The 27034-nt window shown below is 39.9% G+C and overlaps 1 protein-coding gene across 2 annotated transcripts; it reads left to right on the top strand.

Moving 5' to 3' along the window:
• Positions 1–21054, top strand: Golga7 (golgin A7). 2 transcript variants are annotated; one of them, XM_090353877.1, is made up of 6 exons: positions 1–84; positions 301–433; positions 6102–6254; positions 13270–13371; positions 14902–14964; positions 19679–21054. In XM_090353877.1, the coding sequence occupies exons 2-5, from the start codon at positions 323–325 to the stop codon at positions 14947–14949; spliced, it is 414 nt and encodes a 137-aa protein (XP_090210003.1). In that variant the 5' UTR covers positions 1–84; positions 301–322; the 3' UTR covers positions 14950–14964; positions 19679–21054. The 2 variants fall into 2 exon arrangements, with proteins under 2 accessions (XP_090210003.1, XP_090210002.1); XM_090353876.1 differs by lacking the exon at positions 1–84 and adding an exon at positions 97–185.
• Positions 21055–27034: the final 5980 nt, after the last annotated feature.

Below are 27034 nucleotides of genomic sequence, written 5' to 3'. Positions count from 1 at the left end.
GGGAGGGGGTGGGGAAAGCTGTTGCGGCAGAACGTAAGTGACGGCGGACGCAGCGCGACAGCAGCTGGAGGGCAGAGGAGGCGGGTTCGTGTTTCCCCGGACCGAACCTGCATGTTCGGGGGCGCGGGGTTTGGACCGGGGCGGTAGTTGAAGCCACCCTGCAGTAGCATGGGTGAAAGGGAGAGGCGAGAAGCAGGGCTTGGGCTTCTTCGGGCGCTGGGTGGGTCCTCGGGGCTGGCGGGCCAGTCCCCGGCCAGGCCGGGGATCTGACCATGGTGCCCCTCCTTTCCGAACTTGCAGGGCGGCGGGTCCTGTCCTCGCCATGAGGCCGCAGCAGGCGCCGGTGTCCGGGAAGGTCTTCATTCAGCGAGACTACAGCAGCGGCACACGCTGTCAGTTCCAGACCAAGTTCCCCGCCGAGTTGGAGAACCGGGTACGCCGCCGAGCCTCCCCGCACCTGCCCCGGGGCCAGGGAGGGGGACGCCGGGGACCGGGGTGGGGTCGGCCGGCCCGCGGCCCGTCTCCGATTCTGGGGAGGGACCGACCCGAGAGGAGGAGCCCGGCCCAAGAGGGTTACGTGAGTGTCTGGGAAGAATGAGTAAGGCCGAACCCTGGGGTGTGATCTCCAGAGCAACCTGTTGTCCCCGGCAGTCCGATTGCGGATGCCCCCTCCCGCACTAAGCCTGGGGTATTGGCAGCTGTGAGGAGCGCGTTCCTGAAGCGCCAGGCCGCCCTGTCCCCTCCCACCTCTCCACCTAGAGAAAACCATCCTCGTTCTCATCACTGTGCTGGCCGCCCAGCCTGGTAGTAGTGTTGTGCCAGGCCGGGCAGACAGGCCTTCTTGGAACCTGAAAAACGTAGAGCATGACGTGGGCCTGGACAGGAAAATCCCTCGGAACAGGCCTCGACCTCTGTCACTCCCAGACCTGATTACTAACAGCCACCTGTTTGGTTTGCATATCCGTCGAGATACAGTTCCTTTGGACAAGTGTGCCTATAGACATGAAACACTGAGGTTTGTTTCTGTTTCTTCATAGTTAACACACACTTGTATCCTGGTGTCAAAGTTCAGTGAAGTTGTGTGTGTGTGTGTGTTGTATGTTTTCTTGCGCATGTGTCTGTACACCCGACCAACCATACAACAATTCTTTTGTTGTTGAAGCACACTACGTAGTTTCTGTTTCCTGATTAGCTGGAAGCAGGTTTTCCTCTTTGGTAAGGAGGCTGAGTGGTAGCTGAGAGAAAACTAGGCACGAAGTGAGTGTGAAATTAAGAAATGGTGGTCAACGCCGGGCACGGTGGCTCACGCGTGTAATCGTAGCCACTCAGGAGGCTGAGATTTGAGGTCCAGCCCAGGCACTAAAGGCTGAGAGACTCTTATCTCCAATTAACCACTAGAAAACTGGAAATGGGGCTGTGGCTCAAGTGTAGGCCAGTAGCCTTGATCTGAAGAGCTCAGGGACAATGCCCAGGCCCAGAGTTCAAGCCCCACCGACAAAAAAAAAAAAAAAAAACTGGTCATCGAGTAAGTGGGTAGAGATGAGTTTTATTGGAAAAGTATGTAAGAGCCATTTAAAATCAGTTTGTAGGCTGCAGCTATAGCTTGGAGCACCTGTGCTTACTATGTGTGAGACGCTGGGCTCTAGTGCCAGAAATGTTTGGTCTATATCAGAGTAGATTCTGCCTAGTTTCCAAAGTTGGAAAATCAACAGTGATTGGCTATAGTTTCTTTCAGTTTGATTTATAAGTGTATTTAGGTTAGTGACCCAAATAGATTTCCTGAACTGCAAATTAAAGATCAAATACACCTTGAAAATATAGTGTATAAATTGTGTGATTCCGACACTCAGAAAACCAAGCAGGTGGATCCTGATATCAAGGTTAGCCTGTGCTATATATAGCAAGACATTATCTCAAAAAAAAAAAAAAATACAGGGCCGGGAGTTTGGCCTAGTGGTAGAGTGCTTGCCTAGCATGCACGAAGACCCGGGTTCAATTCCTTGGTACCACATACATAGAAAAAATCCAGAAGTGGTGCTGAGGCTCAAGTGGTATAGTTCTAGCTTTGAGAAAGTCCAAGGACAGTGCTCAGGCCCTGAGCTCAAGCCCAGGACTGGCAAATAAATGAATAAATAAATACAAATTTAAAAAGTTTAAATATACTTGTTTGTGAAATGCTATGTAAACAGTGCATTTTTGTAGTTTACTTGTTAAGACATACATGAATGGATCAGACATTTTATTAAGCCTCTAGTGAGAACAGTAACTTTATGCAGTTTATTATCGTCAAATCAATATGTAAATACTCTTTTTCACCACACTTATTAGGCGTGTTTATAGGTTTACATGTCAAGGTTGACCCAAACTTACATATGCAGAATCAGACATTAGTTTTCCACATGTGTTTGGTAGAACATTTCTTTTATTGTCTCAATACAGAAACCTGTGTAGACACAACACTCTGCTGATAGTTATAGAAAATTGATGTTGCTAAGTTCTGGAGTCCTTTTACTTAGTCACTGGTGGTACTGTCATGTAAATTATGTGTTACTATTCAATTGTGACCTTGAATTGTCTTTCTTTTTGACATGTGGGTTTAAACATTGGCTTGCACTTAAAAGTCCCAGGTGTTCAGTGGCTCACGCATGTAATCCTAACTACTCAGGAGGTTGAGATCTGAGGATCACGGTTCAAGTGTGCCCAAGGCACAAAAGTTCGTGCGACTTTCATCTTCAATTAATCACCAGAAAACTAGATGCAGTGCTGTGGCTCAACATGGTAGAGTGGTAGCTTTGAGCTGAAGAGCTCAGGGACAGCACCCAGGCCCAGAGTTCAAGCCCCACAACTGACCAAAAAAAAAGTGATTGGAAAAGCTTTGTTTTCTCCCCCACACTTGTATTGAAATTAAATTTAAATGGTGCAATTGTTTTCCTTACTTTGTATGAGGAGAAGTGGAAAATTTCCCTCTCTCAATTATCCCAGATATGTTGCTTATTACTCTGGTTTGCTTTTGGCTACATAATACATAAATTTGTGTTGTCCACTTCCCACTTACTTGGAGAGAAGAGTCTTATAGGCTTTCCTACCCAGGCTGGCATTGAACTATATAGTCCTCAAATCTCAGCCTCCTGAGTAGCTAAGATTATAGGCATGAGCCACAGGCATCTAGCCCTTCCGTGATTTTTTAGAAAGTTTCCTTTTCTATAATAACCTTTCAGAAAGTTCCCTTTTCGTTTTTTGCTATTGTGGTGAGTTTGTTTATTGGTTTTGCAAGTCCTGAGGCTTGAATTCTGGGCCTGTGCACTGGCTTTTACTTTGTATGTGATACAGAGGTATCAAGTGCTAGGCAAGCACTCTACCACTGGGCCATGCTTCTGGCCCATTCCTTTTTGGTTTTTGTTTATTGTTAACTATTGTTTTCTAATGGTGCTAAAGATTGAACCCAGGCCTTCATATCCTCTACCCCTTGAATACTCTTATCGCTGAGCCATACCCCTTGCCTCTCAAAAGCTGTTTAACATGTTTCTTTCTTTTTTTTCTTTTTAGTGCTTTCTTCCTTTTTTTTTTTCTAATTGGCCTGCTTCTAACTGGTAAAGCATTACAATCTCAGAATAACTTGAGAATTAACATTCCAGTATAAACAGAAATTCTAATGTGAAAGAAAGAAGATCCTGATTGGATCTCAATGGTTTTGAATCATACCTGAAGAAACTTAAGCCATGTCTGCTAGCATGAGCCCTATAATCACAGCTCCTCAGGAGGCAGAAGCAAGAGGATCTGACTTCAAGCCGAGCATGGTAGCTTATGCCAGTAATCCTAGCTACTTTGGAGGCTGAGATCTGAGAATCACGGTTCAAAGCCAGTCAGGCACTAAAGACCAAGAGACTTTTATCTCCAATTAATCTCTAGAAAAGGGGAAGTGGGGCTGTGGCTCAGAGGTACTACAGTGGTAGCCTTGTGCTGAAGAGCTCAGGGACAACTCCTAGGCCCAGAGTTCATGCTCCATGACCCACCAAAAAAAAAAAAATGTTGGGAGAGTAGCTCTAATACAGGGTCCTGGGAATCAAACTTGATTCATTAGTACACAAGGCATTAATTTAGGCATAATCAGGTACATCTGACACTTTACCATTCTCTTTTCTGAAGGAAGAATTGAGACTTAGGTGCCCAGATGACTGTTCTGATACCACATCTTAAAGCTCAATGTGTATCCACCCTTCCCTTGTCAGAAACTCAAAATACTCTTTAAATACTAGGCTCTTGTTGGCTCATATCTATAATCTTAGCTTCTCTGGCTTCGCAAAGCTCCTTTTTGAAAACAGTTATAAGTACTTTAAAGATGACATTAAACTTTCTGATACCATTTGATAATTAAGACCTATAATATAGGTCTTAATACTTTCCATACTAAAGACAAAACAATGATTACAGTTTCTTATCTAAAAGATTTTAATAACTTAGAGTGGATCAGGAGTTGTTTTATGCTTTCCGGGGTTATGTTCTTGAGCCGAGGATGTGACTCAGTGGTAGAGTGGTTACCTAACCTGTGTGAGCCTCTAGATTTGATCTCGAAACTACACACACGCACACACAAAAGTCTCTTTTAGAAACATTTTGCTTAGTGTTTTGTTTTTAATTTTTTTTAAAAAAGGACTTCTTAAAAAAACGAAAACTCATAAAGTTATTAGTTTTAAAAGGCTGAAGACAACAGAAACAGATTGATCGTTTCAAAATAAAATTCCATGGCCTTTTTGGAAAAAAAAAGTTATTAGTTTTAGGAATGAGGGAGTGATTTGTCAAGTGCTTTTGTTTTTTTTTTTTAACCAAGAATGATAGAATTAGATAATGGGCCTTAAAAATTCTCAAACTATGAGCCTGGCACTGATGGCTCACCCCTGTAATCCTAGTTACCCAGAAAGCTTGAGATCTGAAGATTGCAGTTTACAACCAGCCTGGGGCAGCAAAGTCTGTGGAGGAGCTACCATTATGTATGCAATCTGTCTTTTGACAGATATCACTGTACAGCAGATGGCTATTTTTTAAACATACAATAACATCACTGAATAGAAAGGTAATAGGAGTGACTTTTTGATATGAAGAGTTATGTGTCAGTTTGAGATTCCGCCTTGCTCAACAGCAGATTTTAGTAACAAAATAGTTATGTTAAAAAAAAAAAAAAAGACTGAGCAGATAGAATGTATAACTTGCTCCTCTTGGTAAATGTTTAAGATGCCATTCTTTCCCCTTTGTTGTTATGGGAAAGAATAGTAAATTCCATTGTTTCATTAGTAAATTTTAAGGTTCCCTATTCTGCCCAAGTGAAACTTTCTCCTTTTGTGTCCCCACTGTACATTATATTCACCTTTATTAATAGTACTCAGTGTATGGTGTGTTTATGTGTACATATCTGTCTGCTGGTACAACTAAACTCTTGAGGATTGAGATATCTTTAAGGCTGATCGTGGTATCATTATAGTAGGTGTTTGATTAAAATGAGTAAGTGAATTAAAGAAATTGTATGACTGCAAATTATAAATAGATTGTATAATTTAAGTTACTTGAAAATCTGGTATAAAGAAGTATTCAGTGTCCATGAAACAGATGAGATTAAACCACACGTAGTCTCAGTACCTTAGCTTAGGTCCAGATTGAATCACCAAAAAAGTAGTTGCTAACCCAAACAGAAAGTTCATCCCAGGGCAGAGTTTAATGGTATCCACATGTCATCCCAGTTATGGGAGAAGCATGATAGCTGGGTACAATGGTGCAAATCTAGCTTCTCCAGCCACATGGAAAAACATAAGGAGGAGTGTTCATAAAGAACCAACTCAAAAAGGGTCTGTGCCAGTTGTGCCCAACGTAGTGATGCCTAGGCCCAAAGTTGTCACCCATCAGAAATCACGAAATGTGGGGTGGGGGGGAGGGCACATTTTAAAAAGGGGGGAGTGGGGAAGGAAGGCTGATGATAGAATGAAACCTGAGTTTAGTCTCTAGGAATGCATCCCTCCCCTCCCCAAAATAAATAAAACCAGCATGAAAGCAAGTATTGGTGAGTTTCTGATCCTTTTTTGAAGACAATTTTAAATCTTTCCTCTCTACAGATTGATAGGCAGCAGTTTGAAGAAACAGTTCGAACTCTAAATAACCTTTATGCAGAAGCAGAGAAGCTTGGGGGCCAGTCATATCTTGAAGGCTGTTTGGCTTGTTTAACAGCATATACCATCTTCTTGTGCATGGAAACCCATTATGAGAAGGTACAGTTTCCTTTGTGTTCTTAAAATCATAAAGGAGGTGAGTTTATTTCATGCTTAAGTTTATAAAGCCAAAAATTAACTATATGTGCATTTATAATAATTTATACAAGAATCTTTTTGCTTTATTTCCTCAAATTTCTGTCATCAGTCTTACTTTTCCCTCCCTGACTGATCCAGAGTAGCTGGCATCTCAACTTGAAATGTCCAAAATTCCAATCTCTGACTTTCCCGTTTTGATCCATAGCACTTCTGTCTTTTTAGTATCATCTTTAGTGTGAAGGATAAAGAGAGAAAATAGTTGTCGATGACTAAAATATCTTTCATTTTCCCATTTACTAACTTCTCATGATTTCCTCTGTCAATATTGGACTATAGTCTTCTGATTCATTACTTATTTTTTCTATTTCCAACCTGTCTCCTCCTTTCTTCATAAAACACAACTGTCCTTCCCCTGCTAAGCTGGAGATCTTCCCTTGCTTCCCATTTATTGTTATTGGGTTAGGTTGAAGCTTCTCAGGCTAACTTCCAGCTTGACCTTACCAGCTGTCTCCCCTCCCTCCTTCTTTCTTTAGCAAACAAATTTGATTACTTACCAGTCACTAAAGATGTTCTCTGGGATTTTCCTCCACTTAGAATGGTATATTCAAATGCCACCAGTTCTTATTTCCCACTCCATCAAACATCTCCTGACTAATAGATAACTAATTCTAATCAGAATCAGTTATCTCTTCCCTTATGTAGCACTTGTCATGATCTACTTTGTAATTTAACAGTTCATGTTCTTGACTTGTTCAACTATAGACAATGACCTAGCCATTCCTGTATTCTTAATCACTAAGAATATGTATTAAGTATATTAGGTACTATTTGAATGAGTGAAGAAAGTGGTTTTAAGTTGGTCACTGTGAACTCAACCTATCCAATAATTCTAACAATGTTTAAAGAATGAAGCACTGTTAATACTATCTATTTTGTATCCCACCTGATAGAAATGTCCTGTGATGGAAGGAGGTATAGGTGCACCTAAAGTACTATAAGCTGTTGGCTAAAATGCTGCTTTATTTTTTAACAAGCTTTTTCATGTATATCCTCTTAGTCTTAGCTATAGTTATATTTTATATAAAAGGATATGTACATAGTGTAAGTTCTGTCACATAAAAAAGCAGCTAACTTACCTTTCAGAATTCAGAAGTTTGGGCTGGGAGTGTGGCCTAGTGGTAGAGTACTTGCCAAACAGGAAGCCCTGGGTTCAATTCCTTTGTATCACATACACAGAAAAGGCCAGAAGTGGCACTGTGGCTCAAATGGTATAGTGCTAGCCTTGAGAAAGCTTGAGGACAGTACCCAAGAGCTTTCAAGCCCCAGAACCAACCAACCAACCCAAAAAAAAAAAAAGGCTCAGTATCAGTTTATCTTTTTTTGGTGGGGGAGGGGTCAATTGTGGGGCTTGAACTCTGGGGCTGGGCACTGGCCCTGGGCTCTTCAGTTCAAGGCTAGTGCTCTACCACTTGAGCCACAGCACCACTTCCAGTTTTCTGGTGGTTAATTGGAGTCTCAAGGACTTTCATGCTGGGGCTGGCTTTGAACCACAATCCTCAGATCTCAGATCTCAGCCTCCTGAGTAGTTAGGATTACAGGCGTGAGCCACCAGTACCCAGTTTCTGTTTAGTCTTAGTATCTTCTGTTCAATAGCACATTTGATAAATAAATGCCAAGGACCTATTCGTGTGGTCACTATTTATTGAAAGCCTCCTGTATATGCCATGTAGTATATAAGCAGTATGTCTGGAATATAACAAAATAAGTCAAAAGTGGTTGCTGATCCACCTTGTGGAATTTGTAACTTAAATGGTAACAAACTGGCAATAACAAAGAAGGAGCTAAAGCTATTATAATTCTCTGTATACATATATATGCGTACATACATATGCGTGCACATACATGTGCTAGTATTTGGGTTTGAACTCAAGGTCAGGATTCTGTCCTTTAGCCATTTTGCTAAAAGTTGCTGATCTAGCCACAGCTGCATATCCAGCTCTTTGGTAGTTAATGAGAGGTAAGAGTCTCATGGTCTTTCCTGCTTTAGTCCTCAGATCTCAGCTTCCTGTGTAGCTATTTACAGTTGTGACCCACCCTGTGCCTGGCAAAACCATCTAAATTCTAAGTTGTGATAAGTACCTTGAAGGAAATATACTGGCTTTTGGTAGAAAATTAATAGGAAGGCTGGGCGTGGTGGCTCATGCCTGTAATCCTAGCTACTCAGGCGGCTGAGATCTGAAGATCTCAGTTCAAAGCCAACCCAGGCACTAAAGAACAAGAGACTCTTATCTCTAATCACTAGAAAACAGGAAGTGGAACTGTGGCTCCAGGGGTAGAGTGGTAGCCTTGAGCTAAAGAGCTTAGGAACAACACCCAGGCCGAGAGTTCAAGCCCCATGACCCACCAAAAAGAAAAAAAAAAGGAAATAGTAGAAAGGACTTGATTTAGACTGTGTGACCAGAAAACTAAGGTGATGGCGTTTAACCTGCCACCCAATGTAATTCAGGCAGAGAGGGAAATGAATACAAAGTCCCAAGAAGATTGCTGGTTCCCCAGAACCAAGAACTCATGGTCTAGAGGAGGGGCAAAAATGTTAAGAGATCAGTTTGGAAAGGCAGGCAGGAACTGTTTCATACAGGAATGCATAAAGAAATATAAATTTTGTTTCTAGTACAAAGCTTTTTACATGAGAGATCTCCTTTAGATCTTTTTGCTCTGTTGGACAAAAGCTTCAGACTAGAAATAGAGAAACAAGTTAGGAAGCTCCCAAGAACTTCTAGCAAAGGATTACTGCTTGGACCAGAAACAGGGCACTGAGTATAGAAGAATGCAAGTTATTTTAAGAGACATGTTGATAATGAAACCTAGACTTGGGAAGAAGGTGGGTGTAATAGAGGAGGGAAATTACATCTATGTAAGGTTTTTGTTTGGGTTTCGTTTTTGTGCTGATCCTGGGGCTCAAACTCAGGGCCAGGACACTGTCCCTGAGATTTTTTTGTTTAACGCTAGCCCTCTATTACTTCAGCCACAGCTCCGCTTTGTGTGTGTGCACGTGCGTGCTTACGTGTATGATGCTAGTCCTGGGGTTTGAACTCGGGCTTGAGCACTGTCCCTGAGCTTTTGTGCTCAAGCTAGTACTCTACCACTTGAGCCATAGCTCCACTGCTGGCTTTCTGGTAGTCTCATGAACTTCTTTTACCCAGGCGGGACAGAAACAAGATTCTCATGTATCAGCCTCCCTAGTAGCTAGGATTATAGGTGTGAGCCACCAGCACCAGGCTTACATACACACACAGACACTTGGATTTATAGACTATAGAAGGTACTCCTTTCTTCAAGGTCTCTTGTGGAATATATAAGTCAAGTAAAGGCCAAATAAAAAGAGCTAGGAAACTTAGACTTAAAAACCTGACTATATTTTTTAAATAGATGGTTATTTTTAGAAACTGGAAGTGAATAACTATATCATGTAAAATTAATAACTGGAATAATTTATATATAATCTAGAGAACTTTAAATGTGTATCTTTAGTTTTGATAAAATGATAGAAAAGCAAGGACAATAGCTCTTTTCCCCAGTCTGTCCTCTAGGAATTTTTGTGCTACTTATTTTATAGAAGAACAGGATTGAGTCATCTAGTGTCTATTGTTTTGTTTTGTCAGTTCTGGGGCTTTCAGGGCCTGGACACTGTGCTTGGACACTTTTTGCTCAAGGCTAGTGCTCTGCCACTTGAGCCACAATGCCACTTCTGGCCTTTTCTGTGTATGTGGTACCCAGGGCTTTGTGTATTCTAAGCAAGCACCCTACCACTAGGCCACGCTCCTGGCCCCAATGTTTCTATTATTTTGAACACTACAACTTCTAGTCTACAAATTGTTCAGCAAGTAGGATAGCACTATGTCATATGGGTTAAAATTTTTGAAACTGCAAATGGGCCTTTTTAAAACTTGCTAGAACGGGACTGGGGCTCAGGCCCTGAACTCAAGCCCTGAAATTGGTGTGTGTGTCTGCGCGCGTGTGCACTCGCACACACACGCGCGTGTGCACTCACTTGCTAAAACAATCATGTGTTTTTATCCTATAGTATGCTATTTATTATTGACTTGAAGTAAACATAAAGACTGCACTGTTTTGTTTGTTGTTACCATCTATCATAACTAGGGAACGAATGAGCTTGTAGAGGCTCTCCTCAGTAACTATCTCCCTTTATCAGCTAGAAAGCATCCCTTTTGCCTATGCTATGAGCTGTGAAGCCAGAAGTTAAGAGGACACTGAATATTCACTGAAAATGTGTGATGCTGATGTTCTCACTGAGCCTCACTGGAACTGGTTTTCTTGAGGACAGAGTATACTGTCTCCAGTTTAATGTTCTTTCTGGAGGCTGATTGTTTCATTTTGTAAATATTTCACAAATTCAGGTTATATGGAGAGCCTGAGAATTCTGTTAAATGTTCTGCTTTGTTTTGACGTTGATTTATCAAACATAATCAAGTGTGAGTAAAAGATGAACCGAAAGTGTCTTGTGGTGAGGATAGTGCTTGATGAGGGACTATAACGTGAGTATATTGATGGTTTATATTGCTGAAGAGATAAGATTAGGACAGGTCTACCTTTACCAAAATAGTATAAGAGGATCTGGAGCTTTTACAAAAAGAAAACCAGTTGTTTTTTTTTTCTAAACTGTTACACAACTACATGTGAATGTTACTTAAGTTTAAATATAAATTTGGCCCAGGAAAGTTACTTCTAAGTCAAAAAAAGGAATGCTGTTTCCTTACTGGTAACTTGTGCCCACGGAGAGGACTTGAACTTAGAACTTTTGGAGCTCAGTCCAGCTTCTAGAATTGGGATTACGGGTAGAGCTGCAAGAAGTGCTCTTTTTCTGGAACTCCTAGCCTGGTAAGGACTGGGCAGCCCAGCGGGCTGAGATGGGATGGACTGCCTGGCTAGAAAGCGGGGAAACTGTTCTGAAGAAAGCCTTTCTTCAAAACCAGGCGTGCACATATTTTTTCTGAGTGCCCTCTCCAGTATTAATGGGCTGGGATGAAGGAATCTCCAGTTTTACACTCTGGCAGTTGATCTGAGAAGGAAATTGGAAAGAAGATTTAGAGTCCTAAGTTAGACATCCTTCCTTATGGGCTACTTCCTTTTGTTCCTTTCTTCAAGGTGATTGCCGCACTGATATAAGACAGTGCCTAAAGAGGTTTGCCTCATAATGACCAAGCACAGTTCAGATGATTGGAAAGCGGGAAATGAGACAATAATATATGTTGCATCAAGTAATTTGGTAGGAAAAAAATTCTTTTTTCAGAAATAGTATTTTTAACCTATTAAAGAGCAGGAAGGATTGCTCATCCAGTAATATCACACTGTTTTCACATCTCCAAAGATGTAAAATTGGTAAGCTTTATTTTCCTTCATTAGGAAATAATTTTTAAAGAGCATTTAAATTCTAAATCAATTTCAGCAATCATCTAAGTGTAATATCCTTCTTGTTTAGTTTTACCTGGTATAGTATACACTTTTACATCATGGCTTAACTTCCAACTTTATTTTCATATAGTTTTTTTTTTCTTTATGTTCTGATTACCTTTGTGACTTTTATCATTTGCTGGTAGTGTGAATTTAAGCAGATGTATAAAGAGCTGAATCAAAGCCTAAATTAAACATTAGAGCCAGAAAAAGGAACAAGATGAAGGAGTATGATGTAAAACATGTAACTGTTTTGGGGTAAAGCTATTAAGATTTTCGTCTAGTTTATATGCCTCAGAATTGCCCTTAGTAAAGCTGTAGATTTGGCTATTTCCAGAAGTCCCTTTTTTACTGTATCTGGTGTTTGTCACCATTTGCTTTGACTTTTACAAGCTGATACTAAACATATACATTAAGTTCCTGTCTAGGAAATAAGAGCAAACTATAGAATAGCACTACATACAAACATAGAAATGATGCAGATATTTGTGATGATCAGAAATTCCATGACAGCTAATTAACTGTTTTGCAAAGGAAACAAACTGTACAGTTTTAAATTTTCAGGACTTCCATTAGGTTTATTGTTTTGTTTGATTTGTTCTATGTGGGGTGGTTATTTATTGTTAGTGTTTTGGGAAGGCCTGCACTTGTTAGGTGGACATTCTGCCACTTGACTCATACCGCAGCCCGTTTTGCTTTAATTGATTTTTGCATAAGCCTTCTACCTATGCTCTGTGTAGCTAAGACCATAGACGTGCCTGTGTGTCTTGAGATGAGGTCTCATTAACATTTTCCCTAGCCTATTCTGAAACCACAGTCTTTCTGATCTCGGCCTCCTGGGTTACTGGCATGTGCCACTGTACGCAGCAGAGCTCACTGTTGTTAAAAGGCCAACCCTGTGACATTTTTTTTAAAGTATAAAATAGATAAAGATATACAAAGGAGGGAAGAAACAGTTCTTAAGTGTTAAAAAGAGAAGGCCAAAAACTTTAATATTAGAAGAGGCCACAGTAACTAGCCACATTTTCTTCTGGTAGTGAAATGGAAACAACACCAGCCATTATATATATGATTTGTTTATTTCCTCTGGGTCCAAAACTGAAACCAGGAGGTTAAGAAGAACTGGAGTAGTGTCCTTATCATACTTCAGGGTACATTTGCATTTGCTCTGCTTTGATTTCAAGGAACATCACACTGTGCTGTAGGTCTGTGCAACTCATAGGAACAAGCCAGATAATCAGAGTTCTGTTTTGTCTTACAAAATGCCTTAAAAACTTACTCTACCAAACAAGATGATTGGGAGGGGGAAATGAGAAGGGGTATCAATGTGAGAAGTAGTGTACCCCACTATCTGGCGAATGTAACTGTAACCCCTCTATACATTACCCCGACAATAAAAAACAAACAAAAATTTTAAAAAATTACCATCTGAATATTTTGAGCTCTGATACTTGGAGGTAAATCAGATGACATTTGTAACTAAGCTGTGATTTCTTTCTGTCAGGTTCTGAAGAAAGTCTCCAAATATATTCAAGAGCAGAATGAGAAGATATATGCTCCCCAAGGCCTCCTCCTGACAGACCCCATTGAGAGAGGACTTCGAGTTGTATCTTTTTAGTCCAGATCATAAAATCTAAATATTTATAAAAGGAAAATTTTGATGTCACTATTTGTCATTGCATAGGGAGAATTTAAGTCCAATCTCTTACATTTGCCTTAGGAAGTTTCTCCATGAATTACATACCATAAGCATCCTGTCACCAACCATTTTTCTAAAAGCATTTTTCTTTACCCTTTGCATTGTGCAGATCTCTGGATTGTTTGTATTCTGGTTACCATCTTTCTTGGTGGCAGTTCTGAGGGCATCTTGTAGTAATAATAAGGGTTGTCTGAGTAATGCATTTCAGCTGCAGAAACTGAACCTGAAGCCCTTCTGAAACATATAAACCTGTAATGTGGTGAGACGTGTCATCCAAATGAATCGCAGTCCCTGGGTTCATCTGACTAGATGAAATCAGTTCCAGCTGCCAGATGTATCATTTCATTACCTTTGACATGCTCTACATGATTTTAGAGGCAGTAAGCTTCGGAAATCACAGAGTGAATTCATAAATAAAATGGCAAAAAGCTAATTTAGTGAATAACTGAAGTAATGGGTAAATAAATTCTTTTTTAAACCAGGACCTTCCAGCTGATAATAATCTCAGCAAGTTTCATTGTATTTTTAGGGGTCACAAACCCTCTCCTAAGAGAAAGTTTTCATAAATTTCAGGGCATTTTTTTGAATCCCTGTATTTTCTTATTTCTATGGATTCTCAGTCAAGAAATAAAGCATCCTTCAGGATTTTTTTATTTTTCTGGTTGGTCGTGGGCCTGAATACTGTCCCTGAGCTCTTCAGCTCAAGGCTACTGCCCTGCCCCTGGAGCCACAGCGCCACTTGCAGTTTTCTGGTGGTTAATAGGCGATGAGTCTCATGAATGGGCCTGGAGTTTGGCCTAGTGGTTAAAGTGCTTGCCTAGCATGCATGAAGACCTGGGTTCGATTCCTCAGTACCACATATGTAGAAAAAAGCTGGAAGTAGGTAGAGTTCTAGCCTTGAGAAAGTCCAAGGACAGTGCTCAGGCCCTGAGCTCAAGCCCAGGACTGGGGGGGGGGGGGGGGGGAAGAGTCCCACGGACTTTAGTGCCCGGGCTGGCTTTGAACTGCAATCCTTGAGGAGCTAGAATTATGGGCATGAACGACCATGCCCTGTTTTCCTTGAAGATTTTTTAAGTCTTCAATGCTTGAGAAGGAACTATCTATGGAATATTACAAAATACTTGTTAATTTATTTTTTTAACAAAGACAAAACGTTTTGCCTAAATAGGGAAACATTCTGGTAATTCTAAAATAAGCAAGGCAGGTTTTTGCTGGTCTGGTGCAGTTCACTCCTTTATTTGGGCATTTTTGGATGGTAGTTTCTTAGCTTTGCATTTTTGAGATAGCTCAGGCTGTTCTTGAACTTAGGATCATCCTATCTCTACCCCTGGAATGCTGCGATTACAGGCATGCACTACCATACTTGTCTCTAGTCCCCTTTTCCCTTTAATGTAGTATCTTTTTACAGTGTATTTTCTTAACAGCCTTGCTGCTTAGATTGAAATTACCATTTATGAAGACAGAGGTTTGAGCAGTGGAAGATAAGCCATAGAATTAAAGGTAAATATAAAGTCACATGATTTATAAGCTGATTTCCCTGCATGGTAAATAAATTATTAAATCATGCATTATATTGGCTTAAACTAATCATTGTTACCTTGTTATTTAAATGTGTATCCAAATTCCATTCAGTAATAAGAAATAATCCTGATTTAAATTCTCTGTATTGTCTTCATACTGGCTTTGTTGCTTTCATTTTTTTTTTTTTATGGAGTAGTTTATTTGGTTTGGTTTGGTTTAATATTTCAAAACTCTTATAGATAAATGTTGAATTTCTTTATTAGAGAATTTATTAACGTTTTTACATCATATTTTAAATGACAAGTTTACCAAACAAGTGTTCAAGGAGGGAATCTATTTACAGTCACTGGGACTTAGTATTTAGAACTTAATCAAAATTAGGCTAAGGGTTTTGTATGTCATAGATACATATTAATTTATGAAATAAAACATTATGTGTATAGAGTCATAGGTTTTTATGTCTATAGTTATGTTTATGTTTCCATTACCATGTCCATAGCTTTGGGTATGCAGTTATTGAGTCCTCGCTCTTGTACTCTTTGGACTTAATAGCCACATATTTAGGATACCATGCGCCTTTTGTTCCTTAGGTCTTGACTTGTCTCACTCAAAAATGTTGAATTTTTTAAATAGTAAACATCTTTATTTTCTAATAATATACTCACCTTTTCGTTCTTCCTTTCCTTCTTTCTTTCTTTTTTCTTTTTTTTTTTTCTTTTTTGGCCAGTCCGGGGCTTGAGCTCAAGGCCTGAGCACTGTTCTTGGGCTTTCTCAAGGCTTAGAGCTGTACCACTTTAGCTACAGTGCCACTTCTGGCGTTTTCAAATGACATGTTTAACAAGTGTTCAAGAAGGGAATCTCTATATACAATCACTGGCACTTAGTTTTTAGAACATAATCAAAATGAGGCTAAGGGTTTGAATATCATAGATACATATTAATTTATTAAATAAAACCTATCTATAGAGTCATAGGTTTTTATGTCTATGTAGTTGTGTTTATATTTCCTATACCATGTCCATAGCATTGGGTATGCAAATTCATTTGTTATATTTAACTGGGTGTTATGGAAGAAAATATATGATAACTAGACAATAAATTTCCTTTGCTTAAAATATTAATTTTTTTACTGTTTGATTGAGTTTGAGTATTTTGTTTTTGATGATTTGTTTGTTGTTTTTCTTTTTGAGATACGTCTTGCTAAATAACCCAGGCTAGTTTCAGGCTTGCAGTCCTCTTACTTCAAACTGCCTAGAAGCTATAATTGTAGGAGTATGCCACCACTCCCAGCTCTAGAATGTAATGTTTATTTGTTTGTTTAATCAATCATGGGGCTTGAACTCAGACTGGGTGCTGTCCTTGAATTTCAAGCTCTACCATTTTGAGCCCACTGCCACTTCCAGCCTTCTGGTAGTTAATTAGAGATAAGTGTCTCACAGATTTTCTTGCACGGGCTGTCTTTGAACCTTGATCCTCAGATCTCAGCCTCCTGAATAGCTAGGTTTATAGGCATGAGCCACTGACACTCCACTGTAAATGTTTTTATATAGCCAGTGATGTCCTTTAACAAATAATAAATTACTTAATATTAATATCTGTAGGCAAAACTTGTTGGGGAACTATAGGTATATCTGCCCAGGCTTCTGATTCTTCCATTTCAGTTACGTGCTCGCATGTATTCTGTTTCTACAATCTAATTGACTTGGCTTATAGTTTGGTGGTGGTTGTTGTTGTTGTTGTTGTTTTTATGGGACTTGAACTCTGGCCCTGGTGCTGTCCCTAAGCTCTTGAGCTCAAGGCTACCAACCTACCCCTATAGCCACAATGTCACTTTCAATTTTCTGGTGGTTAATTGGAGATAAGAGTCTCATGGACTTTAGTGCCCTGGCTGTATTTGAGCCTCAATCCTCAGATCTTAGCCTCCTGAGTAGCTAGAATTACAGGCATGAGCCACTGCACCCGGCTATGGCTTATAGATTCTTATTGCTAAGTAGCACAAACTTGTGCATATTCCTCTCTGTGGCAACAAAGCTATTTTGAAGGTACCTGCTGTGTGCCAGGGAATGTATTAAGAACCCTGCAAAGTGTTTTCCTCACTTTACAAATACATTAAATAGCCGAAATGCTGGCCAACAGAGTAATGGGAATGCCACCCAAATGTGATGAACCATAAAGGAAGGAGGGCTGTTCCTCTGGTTGGTTGGTTGGTTGGTTGGTTGTGCCTAGAGCTTGTAGTCACAACCTGGGCATTGTCCCTGAGCTTTTTTGCTCAAGTTTGGCATTCTACCACTTGAGCCATAGCTCCACTTCAGGCTTTTTGGTGTTTAGTTGGAGATGAGTCTCACAGACTTTCCTGCCCTAGCTGTCTTTAAACCATGATCTCCACACCTCAGCCTCAGTAGCTACTGGTGCCAGGCTTTTTTAAAGACCTATTTTGAGCCTCATCCTTCCTCTCAGTGCTTGTAGCAGCTGGAGGGACATAGAGAAAGGAAAGAGTTTGTCTTGTGTGGGAGATGAATAGTCCCTTTTTTCAGTAGCTGTTTTGTCTGCTCCCATGTCATTTATTAAATCCTCAACATTCTAAACTACCATCTCTTAGATCTAAATGATGACATTATCTGCCATATTTTTGTTTAAAAAAAAATACTTGTTTTAACATGTAGGGTTACTTGTCCATATATTTTCTCACATATAATTTCTAAACGGATCTTTTTCAGATGAGCAACCAGAAACTATGTGGCTTTTGTTCTGTGCCATTGGCTGTTTGTTTTATCGGTTGCAGCTGCAGTGACTGGCACGCCTGTTTGTCATGACTCATTCCGCAGCAATTGCTGCTTAGTTAGGCTGGTTTCAGAGGTTTGGTGTTTTGAGCAGTTACACACCAGAAGCTAATCCATCAATGGTCAAACAACTGTGAAATTTTGAAATGGGAAAGATTTACATTAGGAACTTCTGGAGAGTTTCATGAATGCAAATATTTTTGTTCAGCTCAGTTTAGTTTTCAGTGTTGTATGTTTCCTGAGTTCCAGGATCCAGTGTGGGCTGAGATCTTGGAGAAGGTGGGATGACCATAACAATAACATTCGTTTCTACCAGTTGTCTTAAGTCTACAGGTGTCTGCAGATTGAAGTGTGTTCTGCAGGATTAGCAGTTTAACAAAATTATAAGCAAACTCTTGCGATGGCCTTTGCATTTTAAAAAGGCTTTAAGCGAAACCATTTCTTAAAGTATTTCCCTTCTAAATTTTTAATGTCTGGTCTCTGTAGCCATAGCTATATTATTAGATAGGCTGATAGTATTTCTTCTCAATATTATCTTTATTAAAAAAAGAAATTATCACAGTCATGAACAATAATAAAAATGTCATACTTGTTGGCCCTAGGTCCACTGTACTAAGTGATTAATCATCACAACTATGCCAGATATGTACTATTATCTTTTTTATGATTATATTTTATTTGTATCCCTTATATTCCAAATACTTAAATATATTTTTTAAATAGTGTGGAATTACTGAATTCTAAATTCATTTCATTGTGCTAACAGTGCAGCCTTTTCTTGTTGCTGCTTTTTTACTTTTTTTAATTAAAGAATTTATTAACATTGATTTTTATATCATATTTCAAATGACATGTTTAACAAGTGTTCAAGAAGGGAATCTCTATGTACAATCACTGGCACTTAGATTTTAGAACATAGTCAAAATAAGGCTAAGGGTTTGTATATCATATTTACATATTAATTTATGAGATAAAACATTATGTCTATAGTCATAGGTTTTTATGTCTATGTAGTTGTGTTTATATTTCCAGTACCATGTCCATTGCATTGGGTATGCAAATATTGAGTCCTCGCTCTTGTACTGTTTGGATCTAATAGCCACATATTAAGGATACCATGCGCCTTCTGTTCCTTTGGTCTTGACTTGTCTCACTCAACATGATTTGTTCTAGATTCATCCACTTCCCTGCAAATGCCATTATTGTCCTTTAAAAAAAAAAAAAAAGTTCAGAGAACTGAAGTTACTTGTCCAAAGTTAAACAACTAGCTGTCAAGGCAGTCTCCTCCTGGCTGGCACTGGCTCTGCTACACAACCTCTCCTGATGTGGTGGAGATTTCAGTGTACAGGACTTGATTTCTAGACTACTAAGCTATACGGCTTTGAACCCAAATCCCAGAATTTTCTTAGAGTTCTAGGGGTTATGGGAAAACAGCTCACATTCCCCACATAAGCTGTTATCATTTGTGCTGGGTCCACCCAGGAGAAATGGCCCTTTCCTTTGTTCTCTTTCCCTGCACCCAGAAGACCCTGCCAGCATCCGTAACCTAAGCAGTAGGCATGCCTGGGGCCAGGGGGCAGTTCCCCAAGACTCTGAAGTCATGTCATTTCCTGTCCTCTGAGATCACCCCCACCACTCCACCCTCCCCTGTCTTAACGTCTCTCCCACACTTCAGCTCTGTTGTTGCACAGGCCAGCAGTTTAGTTTCTCCCTCTTTCTAATAATCCCTCTTCACCTGAACCGCATGGAGTTTTCTCTCCCGGGATGGGGAAGTGACCTTGGAGCCTGTGTCACAGGAAGAGAACAAAGGGAAGGGGCCATTTCTCCATGTAACACTTGGACATAGTAAGGATGGTTTTGGAGGTCATTTAACATTCCTTTCTACAGTATTTCCTCTTTCCCTCTACTTACAGATCCCACCTCCAGCTGGAACCCTCATCTGTCCACGGGCCGATCACAGTGTCCCTACCTCCTCTCCAGAGCATCATTCCTTTGTATCTGCTGCCAGAGCCATGGTGCCATTACGCCAAGGACTAACTTTCTAAAATTCCACACCTGGAGTGACTTCTAGTCACTCGGCATCACTTTGTGTCTCCAAATTGTGTAGGACTCTGCAATCTTTTGATTAGCTTCTGAGAAAAGACAATGGAGCATTTCACTTTGTAAATTCATAGTCATTTAATAACGCATGCAGTTTGAGGGCCTGATGCAAAGTTCATTTCTTACCTGCTACTGGGTAAGAAATTGTCATTGGTTCTCTCCATTCCTTGAGCCAGTTTCCCTGGTAGCTTTAAACTTCAAGAAGTTGTATCTTAGCCAAAATTCAGATTGATAAAAAGCTTTTCTCCAGGTGAGGGGCGTATTATGTCTGTGGTTTTGCCAATGCATCTCCGAGATTTCAGCGAACTACCATTTCTGCCATAATTCAAATCTTAAGATTTATTTCTGCTGTTCAGTTTCCCAAGCTGAAGCTCAATGAAAAAAGAAAAAGTATAAGGTTGCTTGTTTTATTACAGCAATTATTGCTAATTAAATCAGTATTTAATGCAATGTTTATTCTTTTCTTTGGAGACATGGGTTGATTTACATTACCTTTGGATGTTGGGAAGATGTGGTATGTGTTGCTTGTTCATTTACACAAAGAAGTAAGCACAAGGAAGTGGATGCTCAACTGTCAAACACAAATGTCCCTTGCTCTGTTCCTGAGTGTGTAATACAGTGTAATAAATACTTAATTATAGTTTTGTTATAAATATAACTTATGAGAAAAAGTTTGATAGGAATAATACTGTATATTGCTAATTTTTAATCTGCTCACAAACTTTCTGATCCATATTCTCTTCATATACAGTATTCAGTACACAGAAACTTTAGGTTTGGTTCAAGTAAAGTGAGCTAAGTGACTTCCGTGTGAGACTCTCAAGTCTTCAGTCAAGATTTCTAGTTCTTTTTTCTGTACCTTCTTAGTATTGGAGTTTATGTCCTCCATTTTTTTCAAGATTTGAGAGCATTGTATTTGGGAAAAAGTTAAGGAATATATTAGAGAATGAAGCAGTTAAAAAGTTCCAACTTTCAGAGATATTGTAGGTGCTAATACTGGATTTAGTCTTACAAATTTAATTTCTGAGTCTGGTAGTTAATATATCCCATCTGTCCATGTAATATTTAATTGTATAAAATGCATTTGTTACTTTATAGCCTGTAATAGTGTGTCTGTCTGCCTTTTAAACCTGTTGCAATAACTTTAACTTTGCTGAAATATTAACACATTAGTAAAACTTTTCTTAAACAAATTGTCTCTGTGTAAATACTTGATGCAATAATAATATGGCATTGTATTTGGCAGGTACTGTAACCATTGGTACAATGTGCAATAGCATTTTTCTTTCTTCTTTATCCTTTTTTTTTCTTTTCTTTTTTTTTTTTTTGCCAGTCTTGGGGCTTGAACTTGGTGCCTGAGCATTGTTTTGGGGCATTATCAAGGCTTATGCTCAACCACTTGAGCCACACTACCATTCCTGGCTTTTTCTGTATATGTGATACCAAGGAGTCAAACCTAGGGCCTTGAGCACTCTTACCACTAGGCCATGCTCCCAGCCCTTTTTTTTTTGTTTTATGTTTCATGCCAGTTCTGGGGCTTGAACTTGGCCTAAGTGCTATTGCTTAGCTTTTTTGCTCAAGGCTTGTGCTCTACCACTTGAACCACCACACTGCTTCCACGGAGTAGGATTTTTAAACACCTTCCAGTTACATGCTTTAAAAACAGATAAGCGAGAAACTGGTGGTTCAAGCCTGTAATCCTAGCTACTCAGGAGGCGGAGATCTGAAGATCACAGTGCAGAATTCAAAGCCAGCCCAGCCATGAAAGTGTGAAACCCTTACCTCCAATTAACCACCAGAAAACTTAAGTGGCACTGTGGCTCAAGTAGTAGAGTGCTAGCCTTGAGCTGAAGAGCTCAGGGACAGCTCTTAGCCCTGAATTCAAACCCTAGGACCTACAAAAAAATTATAAATAAAATATTAAAACCATGTTTTCCTTTTTAGTAGCACTGAACTTAGAATTCATACTTATTAGGTAGGTGCTCCAACACCTGAGCCACACCCCCAGCCCTTCTTTGCTTTTGGTTTTTTTGTTGTTTTTCCTTTTTTGGTACAGATTCTAGGGCTTGAAGTCAAGAGACTGCTCTACTTCTGGCTATTTGGATGCTTAATTGCTAATACAAGTCTCATGGACTTTTCTGCCCAGGCTGACTTGGAACAACGATCTCGGCCTCTTGAGTACAGTGGCTTATGTACCCCATTTTGCTTTAAAAAAAATTATATATATATATATATATATATATACATACATATATGGTTTTGTTTTTGCAAAGCAGACCTCAGACCAGTCTTATACTTTGGGCCTCCTGTGTTAGTGGAAGTCACAGATAAGCTTCACCCTGACAGGTTTTTTGGTTAAGATAGGATCCCCTATCCTTTAGATAGATTTTATTTGGGCTGACTTGAAAATCTGGCTCCTTATCTCCACCTGTAAGAACTTGGACCCCCAAGTATGAGTTACTTCCCTACTGTTGTATTTTTTTCACAGTTATACAAAGAGATAGAATGCTTCATTAGGAAAATCATGATTATTGCTCCATCTAGCATCATTGGATGCTTTTAACATGAAGTAGATTTGTAGGGAATCACAATAGAGGATATTAGTATATTCTAACTTTTGTAAGCTTGTTTATATAGAAATTTCAACATCTGTTTCCTATCTAATAGCACAAATAGTCTTGTTTTAAATATAAAACTAAGACATGCAAGTGCTGGTGGCTCACACGTGCAATCCTAGCTACTCAGGAGACTAAGAGCTCAGGGTCACAGTTCAAAGCCAGCTCAGGCAGGAAAGTCCTTGAGACTCTTACCTAATTAATCACAGTAAAAGCCAGAAATTGAGGTGTGGCTCAAGTGGTTGAGTGCTTTTCTTGGGTGGAAAAATTCAGGGATTGCACTCAGTTCAAGCCCTGGGACTGTAAAAAAGATTTTGAAAAAGTCTTGATAGGACTAATACTGAATATACTAATCAGAAATGTATAGAGGACAGCAAATATCGAATTCACATCTCTCTTGTTCTCAATTGTGTAGAGGACTCACACATAAGCTCTAGGTACTCAGGTTAACTACTAGGATACATCAGAAGTACAGCAGTACTTGTAGTTTGCTTCCCTATCAGCTGGCAACACAGCAGGAATAAAGGTTATGGCTCTTATGGCATTTGAAGTACCTATTTTCTGTAAGTACAGATGTAAAGTTTTGCAAAGACACACTTAAACCAGGTTCCACGGAAACTTTTAAAATATTTAAACCTCCATTTTACTTCAACCCAGAGCCTGGGCACTGTCTCTGAGCTTTTCTCCTCAAGGCTAGCTAGCACTCTACCTACCACTTTGAGCCACAGCACCACTTACAGTCTTCTGGTTGTTAAGAGATAAAAGTCTCAAGAACTTTCTTGCCTGGCTGGCTTTAAACCTTGAGCCTCTGGAGACATCTCTGGCTCCTGAGTAACTAGGATTGAGCCATCAGCACCTGGCTGCAAAAATACCTTTTTTTTTTTTTTTTTTGGTGGGTCATGGGCCTTGAACCCTGCTTGGGAGTTGTCCCTGAGCTCTTCAGCTCAAGGCTACCCCCCTACCCTTGAGCCAAGGCCCACTTCCTGTTTTCTAGAGGTTCACTGGAGATAAGAATCTCAGGTTCTTTTGTGCCAGGGCTGGCTTTGAATCTTGATCCTCAGATCTCAGCCTCCTGACTAGCTAGGATTACAGGCATAAACCACCACTCATGTCTCCAAAAGTACTATGGTAAGTCGGACATTACCAAAGACTAGCGTCAGTTGTCAAGTTAATTTAGATTTTATACTACCAGGGTCTTCTGGGGTTGGGATTTTCTGTTGGTTTGGTTTGGTTTGGTTTTTTTGCCAGTCCTGGGCTTGAGCTCAGGGCCCAAGCACTGTCCTTTGGCTTTCTCAAAGCTAGAACTCTACCACTTGAGCCTCAGCACCACTTCCAGCTTTTTCTATGTATGTGGTACCAAGGAATAGAATCTGGGTCTTCATGCATGCTAGGCAAGCACTCTACCACTAGGTCAAACTCCCGGCCCAGGGATTTTGTTTTTAATTTAACGGATTGTCACTATATATTGTCCAGGTTGGCTCTGAACACTGGAGTTCAAGCCCCAGTACTGGCAAAAAAAAAAAGAAAAAAGAAAGTTTATTATATTTTTCAGCTAAGGAAATCGTATACAGATAAATTTGAGAAATATGATTTCAGAGTTATCTCACAGGGGAAAAAATGATTATTTCAATACTTTTTCATCTAAAGGAGAGTGATTTTCAGTGAATAAACTGACATGAAGTTCTCAAAATGTCTCCATGTCTGATCATTTCACACAAAGAATGGCAAGATGTTAAGTTCAAAGACAACACAGCTGAGAGTACACCCTTGCCTGGAAGCTACAGGGTCCTGTACATACACACACACAAATAAGACTTGATACAGGGCATTTTTCTTTTTTAGCAAGACTACTCTTTAAGCATTTATTTCTAATTGTCATTAGCTTTATTTATAGATATTGTGTAAAAATAGAAGAGAGTAGAAGGAAAGGGCAGGGAAGGGAAGGGGAGAGGGCTAAGCTGTAAATATTTCAAAGTAAGTAGCTTGGCCTGGTTTTATTTTGACCTAAGGGTAATTCTCCAGGGTAAATTGTATGTCTGAAGCCCTGCTCAGGACTTAGACATATGAGCTTTCTATCAACCATGAACTTCTTTATAAAAAGGTCATTTCTCTGCTTGACTCATCTAGAAAATCATTAGAAAAGTCATTTTATTCAATCTGCTAAATGCTATGCTGGCTAGTGTTTCAGAAGATGGATTTCCTTTTTTAAAAAATTCATGATAATTTCATATACTACAGTGAGCAAATGGCTAGAGGAACTAGAATCTGAGAAGGAAAATTTGTAATATGAGGTGCCCAGGTTCTGTAATATCCCAGCCATTTTGGGGGGCCCTGGACTCCTAACAATGGAATCACTAGAACTCAGTAAACTGAGCTATGAGTCATTTTAGTAGCAGCTAATCTCCACCTCTGGGCTGATAGAGAGTAGCCCTGACCTTCACTAGCCTTTAAAGGTAACACCACACTCAGGAGGTAGTCACCATATGATGTCACCTTATGATGCCCACAGTCAATAACCACAAGGATGAAACCACACGCAGGTGGTCAAGCAGGTTATGCATTTTTACAAAAACAAAAACGGCAGCTAAGCCTACCAGGTTATTACAGTTCCTTCCATGTTTGTAAAGACCCAAGCTTGACCCTGGCCTCCTGAGTTTCCCAGCAACTCAGCCATACAAGTAAGTATTGGGCTTCCTCACTGGTCAGAAAAGTACCAATTTATACTTTCTTTAGGAGGCTAAACCACACATTCTTATTGGTGCACATATTTCTTTGTGTGTATGTGTGTCTTTGTGTGCCAATACTGGGTTTGAATTCAGGACCTCCCCCCCCATAATGGTTGGAATATTACAAACTCAGGGCCTGGGCATTGTCTCTGATCTTTTGGGCTCAAGGTTCTGCCATTTGAGCTCCAGCTCCAGCTTTTTTTTTGGGGGGGGGAAGGGTAATTTAGTGTAGATAAGAATCTCAAGGACTTTCCTGCCCAAACTGGCTTTGAACCATGATCTCAGATCTCAGCCTCCTGAGTAGTCAAAATTACATGCATAAGCCACTCATGCCTGGCCACTTCAAGGGTTTTTTTTTTTGTTTTTTTTTTTTGGTGGTTAATTAATAAGACCCTCCCTAAAAGTGAGTGTGTGTGTGTGTGTGTGTGTGTGTGTGTGTGTGTGTGTGTGTGTGTGTTACCGGGCTGGAAACTCGGGGCTTTGCACATGCTAGGCTAGTATTCTACCACTTGAGCTTTGTGTACTTGTTTTTTTTTAATATATAATTTTTGTTATTTTTCCAATAAGGTCTTTTTCCCCAGACTGATCTGGAATGCAATCCTTATTTATCCTTCTCATATAGCTGAAGTGACAGGAACTCGCCACCACATTCAGCTGTTTTCTTAACTGGTTGGAAAAAAATTCTCAACCAAACATTTTGTCCAGGCTGGCCTCAAACCGAAGTATCGAGGACAACAGATGGAGCCACTGCACCTGATTTATTATTGAAATCATCATCCAAATTAAAATGCAATTAAATGACATTCCATTTGATGGCTATATTATCATATCAAAAAACTTAACATTGAATACACATCAACTGGGCATCCCTGATTTTCTTCTCGTCTATACATGCATACAGACATATGTAGCGATATGGAATGCCACTGTCGTTAACATTTTCAGTATCAACAAGATAAGTAAAGTCTTCTCCTGACTTCCTGAACTTGCAGTGCCCTCTGGCCAGTTTCACCAAAAATATGTGCCACTTTTCCCCAGATAGCACTTCTCTTCCTGTCTTGCTTTTTTCTTTGGTATGTCTTCAAATATTTCTTTATATAGTACAAATATTCCTCTGCAAATTCATTTTATCTGGTAACAATGAGTTCACAACATTGGCTAGGATCCAAGACCTTAGAAAAGAAAGAGAACAAATCTGGGACTGTGGCTCAGGAGCTAGAGCACCTACCTGGCTGGTACATGGCCCTGAGTTCAAACTCCCAACACTGGAAAAAAAATGCTAAGAGTAAATAAGTCCCCCAAGCTTGTTGGTTTATTCCTCATCCTTCAGGCAAACACTATTCTCAGTTCACCAGAAGCGCAGGTGACTTGAGGTCCCACCTCCACGAAGAAACAGGTAAACAACATTTATTTTGCTCTGTAATAGCTGGGTGAAGTGAAAGTAGGAAATCTAGAACCATCTGAAGTCTTGTTCAATCCAGCCATCTGAGGGTCTCTCCACATGGGATCTTGAGCATAGCAGCTACAGGGTAAGCTGACTTCTTACCCACCAGCTCACACCTTCCAAAGATCCACAGCCAGGTGGAACCTGCATTGCCTTTTATCAAAGCCTGGAAATAGTACGTTAGCCAGATTCTCCCAGTCAAAGCTATTGCAAAGGTCTTCCCACCAACTTATAAAGGTGAGAATGTTAGGGGTAAGTAGAAAAGCCGACATTTAGGAAACTGCAGCCTGTATAACGAATGGATGGCAGAATAAACTAATAAACCAAAAACTGACAATGAAATGGGAATACAGTGCTACATAAGAATAAGGAAGAGAGAAAATA

Source organism: Megascapheus bottae, chromosome 20 (genome assembly GCF_031878675.1).
Source record: "Megascapheus bottae isolate mThoBot1 chromosome 20, mThoBot2.hap1, whole genome shotgun sequence".
In the NCBI taxonomy this organism is placed as follows: Eukaryota; Metazoa; Chordata; class Mammalia; order Rodentia; family Geomyidae; genus Megascapheus; species Megascapheus bottae.
The sequence above is the reverse complement of the archived record's forward strand: the minus strand, read 5'-3'. Positions and strand labels throughout refer to the sequence as shown.

What these genes read in the sequence shown, in the direction of transcription:
- Golga7 (XM_090353876.1), top strand. An exon ending in CCGCCGAGTTGGAGAACCGG is followed by an intron (nt 434 to 6,101) that starts GTACGCCGCCGA and finishes TCCTCTCTACAG; the next exon opens with ATTGATAGGCAGCAGTTTGA. An exon ending in TTGAGAGAGGACTTCGAGTT is followed by an intron (nt 13,372 to 14,901) that starts GTATCTTTTTAG and finishes CTTGCTGCTTAG; the next exon opens with ATTGAAATTACCATTTATGA.